General features: G+C 38.8%; 1 protein-coding gene across 2 annotated transcripts in view; it reads right to left on the bottom strand.

The window, feature by feature from the left end:
* COBL (cordon-bleu WH2 repeat protein) overlaps nt 1–9,684 on the bottom strand; it is a 256,101-nt gene extending 246,417 nt beyond the window's left edge. For both annotated transcript variants that reach the window (XM_033060207.2, XM_033060222.2), the window contains exon 1: nt 9,250–9,684. In XM_033060207.2, the coding sequence (XP_032916098.1) occupies nt 9,250–9,293 (44 nt within the window). In that variant the 5' untranslated portion in view covers nt 9,294–9,684. The remainder of the gene's footprint in view (nt 1–9,249) is intronic.
* Between the last annotated feature and the right edge of the window lie 746 nt (nt 9,685–10,430).

Raw genomic sequence — 10,430 nt, forward strand, 5'->3', positions numbered from 1 at the left:
CTCAGGATGTTTACTGGCAGCAGCTGTGCCTGTAGTACAGCTCAGGAGCATAACAACCCACAACAAAGCACCGAGGCATAAAAACCTACTTCTTTCATATAGATAGGAAAAAACCAAACAAACCATGTTTTCTGATCTATGTCTGGGGAATTTTGCCTGTGTAGCAGTCACATTTCCAGTGTGAACCCAAACAGATAATTTTGCTTTATTTCTTGCTTGCCTTAGGGGACTTCTTCCCTCTACAAGGAGAGCCTAACCCAGAAAATTAGTTAGACTTTCTGAGATAGGTTCAATTAGTCTTTATCTTCCTCCCTAAATGAGAAGGATAAGCCAGTGTCTCAGTCCCTACTTGACATTTCTGAATAACAGGATGGGTTAGTAAATACCTATTTCTAGAATAACAGGATGGATATTCTTCCATAGTGAATCTCTTGAGAAAAGAGTTGCCACTGAGGGGTTATGAGGAATTTTCCTGCCCAGTTATCTATCCCTGTATCTGTCTATCACCTGCCTGAAGAGAGCTTGGTTGCTCCTTTGAGTCCTATTGTAAAGCTGTTGAATTGACTCAATTTTTATCTGAGGAAAACATAGAAGTCCATGTCCAGGTAAACTTCAGGTCATCTTTGGTTTGTAGTGCTTTTCAGTCAGCAAACTCAGTGAATAAAAATTGTAATATGCTAATTATAAATCTCATTGTAGGACTTCGTTGACACCATTCCCAAGCAGGCATACGTAGGCATCACAAAACTTAGTGCTGACACTTAGGTTTCTGATTTTATAACCTCTTTGCACTTTTTTCTAAATATTCTCTTCACTGGGGCTACAGATGCTTTTCCAGATGTCAGAAAAACTAGAGAATTTTTTAGAGCCCTTCTTCTCTTATTTTCTTTCTTCCTATCTCCTGAAAACCTTTTCTTTCTGCTACTGTTAGAACAGGAATACGTAGGTATCTTTGCTAGATGGCTACACATTCCTGAGTTTATCAGCCCTTAGACTGTCTATCATAAACAATGCCCAAATCTTGTTTGTAGGATCCTTGTCCAAGTGTTCTACTGTTCTGTTCTGTATGCCAGTTGCCTATTCCCCAACATGTAAACACCAGACACCATCTCCACAACTTTATTTATTTATTTTTTTTTAATAAAGAAGGGTTTGTCTGGGTAGGTGAGGAGCTCTGACATTTCTCTATCATTTTTACTTCTGCTTTTAGGACTGTTCAAAGAAGAAGGTGAATATGACCTTAGGTTCTACAACTTCCCCCTGAATGGAACCACTTTTCAGATTTGCTCTTATGTATACATGTCCTTGTATTGCAATATCCTGGTTCCGATGGGGTTCTTCCTAAGTGTATAAAAATTCAAATTGGTTCTGTGGCTTAAATCTCTTCTTAAAAATTCTTTAGCTGTAAGAAAAAAATCATCATCTTTTTCGTATTTTAGTGTTCTAATAAATCAACATTATTCTGCTTTACACAGTTCCACTGTGGATGTCTTCCTGCATCAGGGGAAGATGTACAGTTTTAAACATTTTCAGTAGTTTTACAGTCCTCAGGGTAGGCTGCAAAATATCAAGCTGCTGTTGTCAACTTGCCAAAAACTTCCTTTTCATTTTAGGGACTGGGAGAAGTTACTTGCTTTTTGAGAGGTCCCTTGTCAACATTTTAAAAGAGCTTGAAGTGAACCTATAAGCCATGAAATGCCTGGCTATGAAGAAATATATTTATCAACATCTAACAGCTAGATATCTTGCAATATGCTAGGATCTCTTCCCAATTTATCATCTGTGCTTAAACATGAGTTGCTGAGTTGCTTTTAATTGGTTTTGGATAAGGCACTATTATTTATTTGTTGCATCAAAATGATGTTCAGGATCTCCAGTTCTGGAACTTTACCCTTCTGCGCAAGAAACCACAATGTAAACAAGAAAGTCTCTTTGTGATTGAAATGATGTATCACAACATGATTTATTTTTCTAAGAGTTATCTGAAAATCCTAGCTATTATTTCCAAAGTCTTATGTAAAGTAATTTCAAGTTAAAATATGTAACTAGTAGGAACGCAAAGGAAATCTGCCAATATTTTGAAAGAAACAAATAAAATCCTTATCTGCATGACTACCTACAAAACTCTACATATGTGCCATGAAATTAAACATAGTTATTGGATCTACCTTACTGTGTTTGCAACAATAGAGAGGTGTTTGCTTGCAAACTCTATGGGTATCTGCTGACTAAAGTGCTCCACGAGAGCTTAAGAAAGTTAATATTTTACTGTCATGACTTTGTTATAAAGAAAGGGAGTTGAAACATAACAGGGTAAGGGAAAAAAGGCATTTGTGAACTACAGGATCTTGTAGGTCAATACACCTTTTATGTGGTTAATAGATGGCAGGCCCTAATATGTAGAGCTCATTAACTAAATTAACTAAATTAATGCAGAGACATGATCCTCAAATTGTGCATTGATACTGTATCGTGATAGCATCCTTACCACAAACAAAACCCCACTACACTGTGTCGTTCCCTCTGGCTGTATATGTACTGCAGACTACAATTTCATTCAGAAATTCTGATTAAGATTTATCAGTACAAGTTGCTGTTCTTGTTTACATGGCTGATCTCCTTACTTTTCTTATCAAGTTTAAAAAAATTCTGCCTACATCTCAAAAATGTCCTGTAATATAATTTTAGATCTGTCCAGGGAAACCTTTAATGAGCTAGAAGTGTCAAGTATCACCCTATTTCATATAACAGTTTAATATTCAGAATGAATATTACAGGCAAATGAATTAGCTTTCCTTGATGTTTATGAAGTTGCTGTAAAAGCAGATGGATAATCACTATAGCAACTTAGCACATAAGGAGAGAGTCATTGAAAAGCGTTCCATAATCAGCACCATGACCTTGACAGATCTTACTTTCAATTGTGTGAGCAATATTTTTCCTCTGTTGTAATCAGGCAAATTTCTTGCATACCAGTAAACCTAGCTGGACTATCCCAATACATATTCTGTGTTGGAGTGAACAAATCTAAGAAAGGCCATGCATCTCAGTTCAAGATATTTTGTTTTCCCCTTTAGCATCTTGTATCTTTTTGTATTTCAGAATTAGTACACTGAAATAATTATTTAACAATTGGATGTCATCTATCTCAAATTTTTAAGGGCACTATCTCTTAAAGGTTCTTCATGGACAAACTGAGAAAAACAGGCTAGATGAGTGGACCACCAGATGGGCTGAGAACTGCTTGACCAGCCAAACTCTGAGGATTGTTATCTAGCTGGAGGTTCCTCTGTAGTGGTGCACCCCGAGTGCTGATGCTGGGAACAATGCTATTTAACAGCGTATTTGACTACCTGAATAATGGGACTGAAGGCAGCATTGGTAGGTTTGCAGATACCCTTGGTATAAAGGGTGTTAATAGTACCCTGGCCTGTGACAGGAAAATTGTTGCCAGTAGGTCAAGAGAGGTGAGTCTCCCCTTCTAAACAGCACCAGTGAGACACATCTGGAATCTGGATCTAGTGCAAGAAAGACATGGATGTACTGGAGAAAGTTGGAAAAGGGTCAGAAAGATGATTAAGGCACTGTAAATATGTTGTATGAGAAAAGGCAGAGTCAGCTGGAACCTGATGTGGAGAGTGGTAAAAAAGGACGAAACTGGACAGAATCAGTGACAGGACAAAAGAAACAATAAACACAAAATCAATTATGAAAATTTCAACTTAAGCATAAGGAAAAATTTAAACACCCTACTGTGCAGGTGTTTAACACTGAAAGAACCTGTCTTCCATCCTTTAGGATGTTCAAAACCCAAGTGGACATGGTCCTGAGCAAGCTGCTCTTGATGACCCTACTCTGAGCAGAGGGGTAGACTAGACCATTTCCAGATGTGCCATTCAACCTCAGTGACTGTGTGGTAACACATTGTTATAAGACTCGAACCAAAGGAGGTGATATCTGATTTATTCCAGTTTATCTACCCATCTGCAGCCGCCCAGAGATCTCCACCTTTCCTGTAGTAGCCCAGTCTAATGTCAATACTGCATCCTGTTCTGCTGCTCCTCTTATGAACTGGGATTATTACATAACTTTGTAATGGGAACAGAAATGACAAAATCTGTCTCAAAACATTGCCGGTAAGATTTGTGGAAAGAGGAAAGGAAAAATAAGAAATGAGACTGAGCACAAGTTTCCAACAACTGGTATGTTTCGATCTCCCTTCTGGAAAGTACCATTTCCAGCTCCAAAGAGAGCAGGTAAGTATGTTCTGCTGTGGACCTACAGGTTGAGGATGTTTACTACTCTAACTTTGTCATAATAGGATTACAAACTAGAAACTAGAGATATATCATTGGCTTAGCTGGCTGCTCTACAAGTCATTTGGGCATGCAATGACCAGTTTCTGTGAAAATCTCAAAGGATGATATTTTCTCAGAATTTCTGGTGATTTTTAATATTCAGCTGAGACGAAAGTATCACATGGAGAGACCTTAGGACATTTCACAGACTGACCATGAAATCTTGAGTATTTATTTAGTACTCAGAGGGATTTATGTGCAAAATGATGCAGGCTCGTCTCTTTCTTGCATAAACACAAGTACTGAAAAATTAAGGTATTCAAGGTAAGGAAGGTGGCTGACAGCAGAGAGTGGCAATACCTTACTCCCGCAAACAGAAGGAACCTCTCTCTTCTATTTTTTTGTGTTTGTGCTCCAAGTTGAAAACAAAAATACTTCGGTGTGCATTCAAACATTGAAAATTAACAATCTTGTCTTAATTAAAAAATCTCTGCATTAATGAGATCTTGAATAAGGTTTTTGTTTTACAGTCAGGCCAAAAAAGAGAGATAACAAAAACCCTTATTAAAACTGTCATCAAGAATCTCTTCATATCCCAGCCATTCTTCAAATAAAGATAAAATTTCTAGCTTGTTATACTGACCTGACTAATGGAAACTTTCCTGACTGACAGTAAAGATGCGCTGCTGTCACTTGTCTGTACATAGGGGATGAATTACACTTCTTTCACAGTAGAAGGAAGAAGCCCATGTTATGTTTTTTTCTTTTTTAAGGAAGTAAGAAGAAGTCATTTACAGTAGAATTTTTCATGCTGAGAAATGTATAACTCATCCTTGAACAGTGTCACAGTTTGATGCTACATCATGGATATCCCTGAGATTTCCTGGAGTTAATTTTGATCTGAAAAGCCAAGAGGATCCAAGATAATCTTATCACAGAACAACCTCCATGTATTTCTTTTGATTATGGTGAAACAAAAAACACATGGGAGAAATATCACCATTCAAATACAATTTTGTATCTGAGTATCTGAGAATTAAAGTAATGAAAGGAGCAACAGAGGCACAGGACTTGTTTTTTATATAGAGATGGGAAATAAGAAACTCCCTGAAGTAGCTGCACATTGCACATTGCCAGTAGACAGTTTATCCCCAGGGTGCTTTCTTCAGTGCTACTGAGTCCTTACTGCATGGTCCGAACTTGCTCATTTGCCCAAATCAATAGAGAGATCACACACATAAGAAGTCACAAAATATCTTGTATCTGCAGCTTGTTTTGTGTATAATAGACATGTATATGAGCATCTTCCAATGGTCTTGACCTTAGAAATATTTGGGTTTGAAACAATGATTAAAAATGTATGGACAATGCGTAGATGAAGTTATTATACTTCATGTTTATTTTGATCAGAAGAATACTTGCCTTGCAGTGATCATGTGCAGCCTTCAGAAGCATAACTAAATAAAAGCCTGATTGTTCAAGGTGCTCACGGCTTGGAGGGGTGCACTGTTCCCTGGGTAAATACTGTCTGGAGGGGGGGGGGTGCAGAAAGTGATGGTGAATGGAATTAAATCCAGGTGTTGGCAGGTCACAAGTGATGTTCTCAGGATCCAGTCCTGTTTAATATATTTATCAATGATCTAGACAAGGTTATCGAGTGCACCCTCAGTAAGCTTGCAGAATACACGAAGCTGGAAGGAGGTGTTGATCTGCTGTAGGCATCTGGACAGGCTGCGTTGATGGGCTGAGGCCAAGCTGCTCTAATACTCTCCCTCCTCAGCAAGCAAGACAGGAGAAAAAAAAGCAATGGTAAAAATTTTGTAGGTCTATATAAGGCAGTTTCCTAAAGCAAAAATGAAAAGTTGCATTTATGCAAGCTAAGGAAGGAACTAGAGATTTTATTCTTTAACTCCCTACAACAAGCGATGTTCTGCCACTTCCTGGGAAGCAGAGATTCAGGGCACTTAGTAGTTGTTCCACAAAATGAACATATTCTACACATACATTAAAAATCTGATGCTCCCCTTTTCTCCTCCTTTTTCTTAGCTTTTATATCTGAGCAGATGTCACTTGGTATGGAATATCCCTTTGGTCAGCTTGGGTCAGCTGGCCTAGTGGTGTCCCCTCCCTAGATCTTGCCCACCCCCAGCCTATGGATGGAGGGGCAGAATGTTTGATGCTGTACCAACCCTGCTCAGCAGGACCCAAAACACTGTGAACACCTTTATAGCTATCAATGCCAAGCACAGCACTGGGAGGTCATCTGTGGGGAGATCCCAGCTAGACCCAGTACAAATGTGTTCAGTTCTGGGCCCCTCAATACAAGAGGGAAACAGCCTCAAGTTGCCCCACAGCAGGTTTACATTAGGTACTAGGAAAAATTTCTTCTCTGAAATGGTGGTCAGGAAATGGAACAGGCTGCTCAGGGAAGTGGTGGAGTCACCATTCCTAGTAATGTTCAAAATACATATGGATGTGACACCTGGGGGTACGATTTGGTGGTGAATATAGTGGTGCCGGCTTAATGGTCTGACTCTATGATGGTAGAAAATATTTTTCAACCATAATGATTCTACGATTCTATATTCTATGATTCTATGATCAGGTCGCAAGCCATCCCCAACATTGGGAGCTCCAGGATTTTGCTCTTGTCCCTGAGAGAGCTGCTAGCCTGGGAGCCAGTTCTCTTCATCTTCACCCAGTGCCATCGAAGTGCCCCTCATGGAGCCACTCATCTTGGTCACAGAAAATCACCCGCTGGTAGCTCCAGTTCTGTGGCTCACTCTTCTACACCTGGCAGGGATATCAGGATAGTTTGCATTACAGTGTCACCAGCAGGGTAGGATTTCCTTCAAAAGTATGTGATATCTACAGGTAGCAAAAACAGTCAGAGCTCTTAACTAGCTGGCTAGCCTATGTTACACTCATTTTATTACCTCTAGTAGACTGTGGGGCTTCGTGAATTGCTACCTATTAGTAAACATGGAGCATGGTAACTTGAGGTCTGAGTTTGATATGAAATTCAGGGACTGCTGACATATTTAAAAAGCAGGTCTCCAGATACATCCTGTCAATTTTTTCATACCCTCACTGGCACAGAGCCACATACCAAGCATGGATGTAAACCTTTTCGAAAATATTATTTAACCTCGCCCTGTTAATCCATGCTGTTCTCCTGTTTCCCTATTATTTATACAATTGGAGCAGACTAACTGGCTTATCGGTATTAATTCTTGCTTATTAAAAAAAGCTTGAAAATTTTATTACAATGGGAGCTTTTTAAAAATAGTTTTCTAAAATAATTAAGATGTAAAGATATTAATAAAAAACACACTCTGAAACAGCCACATGAATTTATTCATCACCTTTAGAAACTCTTGAAAGAACCTCGGGTGTTTTATTTCCCTTTTACTGTTTGGAAAATAGCGTTAAAAAGCTTAATTTGCTTTCTCAAGGTCACACATTTAAGTTTCTGACAGAGTGGCAATTGCAGGGTAGAAAAGCCAAGGTACTGAATGCTAGCAACCACAGCACTGGCACTGGTGCCCTCGGTGTAATCAGTGCTTTCCTACTCTTGGGATAAATATAGCAGGTTGTTTTTTCCCTTTTCCCCTAAAGAAAGAGATGATCTGCAATTTCTGCTGGCTGCTGAGAATTTGGTTTGCTGGAGCTTCAGCGACTGAAAATGAACCAGCAGCAGGTGGCAGCAGTTTGTCATGCTTCCAGCCTCCTCTGGGTTCACAGGCAACAATTTCTGGCCACATAAATGACTTTTTGCCTCCTGGATTTGTTCCGTATTTCTGCAGAAAAGAGCTCTGACTCTTCTGGAAAGGTTTTCTACTAGACTTCAAAGAAAGCTTGGTACTGGGCAACTCCTGGTGATGCCAGGTGTGTCCAGCCACATATTCTGACTTCCTTGGAAGATTGCCTGCACGGATGCAGAGAACAGTGACGCTCTAGGAAGCTTGAATATAATGAGGAAGAAAGGGGCATATACGTATTCTGTCAGTCTTGGGTACCACAGGAGTATCCTGAAGTATGTGGGATAATCAGAATCACTTATGCAGACCTCTAAAGCAAGACTATGAAGCACTAAAATATTCTCTATGAAGTGAACCTATTAATTGCAGTGCTAAAGTGCTATGTTTTGCTGCATTAGAATACATGGCAGTAATGTATTTTTTTGTTTATTTCCAATTAATATGCATGGTTTCTTCCTTCTTAATTCACACTTTATGACACAAACAGTGTCTCAAGGATATGTAAGCTGATTGTTTTGCACTGAAATGGCCATGTTTTTCATTTGTTAGCTACAGTTACTGTGTGCAGGAATGCTGTTAAAACCTTAGTAAACATTATTAGGCACAAGAAGAATGATGACAGTCAATGAACAGTGAGCTGTGGACTAATGAAATATACCTGGTACAATATAAGAACAAGGGGAAACAACAAAAGGAATTCCAGACTTGCAAGCAAGCTGAGGTTTTGTGAAATCTCTAAAGATAAATTCAGTAGGGTAAAGAGAGATTATGCACATGCTGCAAATTCTGCTTCTTAGTAGAACAAGCTCATTCTGAGAATCCTGGTTAAAACACCTATTTTCATGTCCTTACAAGAGGGAAACAAAGGGACAAAAGTCTTCTATACATACACTATGATATGTAGAAGAGCTGCATAGGTAAAACTACACACGTTCTAGTGCCTATTAATTTTCACCATTTAATCCACAGAATGCTTACAGCTCCACTCAGGGAAATGCACATTAGAGCTGTGTATGTAAAATCAGTTTATTCTCACATGCTGATAATAAATAATATCAACTCTTGTGCACAGTATGGACAATATATTATGAGGTAAATGCATTATTTAAACACAGAACATTGTCGTAGTCACCTTGAACAAGTGAATTAGGACATGCTTTCTAAAAGGATTTTAATGAAAGGCAACATACCTTGCTAAACAGGGAACCTCTCTTCTACTAACCCAATATTCCATTCCTGTTTATTAGAGTGATTTCCAACATCCAGTTTTCTGAGACTGATTCACATCTCTTGATTTCTGTTTCCTCTGTTCCATGGAGGAGGATAGTGATGTGAATTTCCTGTTCGAAGTATTCAAACTGACAGAGAGCAAATGCTGTCTGGTAGGCAAGTAAAAATGAACTTGTGGTGATACAAACCAGAAATAACCCACTGAAGGGTTATATTTTATTTTGCTTTCATCCTGGAACATCAAGGGGGTGAAGGATACAAATATTTGTATTTTGATATTTTCCAATGCTAACAAGCATTTTCTACACTCTTCAAAACTGTGTTATCAAGCTGTTGTACCAAGCTGCATCATCAATATGCAGTGGAACAAGAGATTTTGGAGATAGTTTTCCAATTCATGTATGTGTTGAAAGAGACTGCAGCTTTGCAGGAGCTCACATGCAGTGAAATTCAGCTGGACAGTGAGTCACTGCTTTTTCTTTTTTGTGACTGCTTGTGTGCCACGCATCTGAGGTGCTAGAGAAGGTAGGCTATTGCAATGGTGAAGATTTGAGGCCATATAAAAAAAACTCTGCAGGAGAGAGCTCACAGGCTGGCTCATAACACAGGATATGGAAAGATGATACCATGAAATTCTGGCTCCCTATTTAAAAAGAAAAGATAAAAATAAGTGGTTCAATTAGCCTGATTCAGCCTGAATTTGCAGAGTCATAGAATCACAGACTCATTGAGTTATCCTGAGCTGGAAGGGTCATTGAGTCTGACTCCTGGCACGCTGTATTTAGCAGTGTTTGTCCTAGACAAGCATTTTCCTCAGTAATTTGAGCCCTATTATTTGCATTCTCACGTCTCTAGAATATTTATTGGATATTTCTCCCACTAGTCAGGAAAATGTTAAAATTAATATATGTACAGCTATATAACCATCTTATTTCAGCCATCCATATGATATTTCTGACAAGAAATTCTAATAGCTCTTGGAAGAGTATGAGTAGACGGTTCCAATGCACTGAGCATGGACTAGATCCCCATAGAACTAATACATGCATAAGTTCTTCTATTAATACCCACCAGACGTCAAGCTGCAAGTTCTAAATTGTATGTCCCATTTGCTTTACATCAATATGCTAACAATCAGATT

The sequence above is a fragment of the Catharus ustulatus genome, chromosome 1, assembly GCF_009819885.2.
Source record: "Catharus ustulatus isolate bCatUst1 chromosome 1, bCatUst1.pri.v2, whole genome shotgun sequence".
Lineage (NCBI taxonomy): Eukaryota > Metazoa > Chordata > Aves > Passeriformes > Turdidae > Catharus > Catharus ustulatus.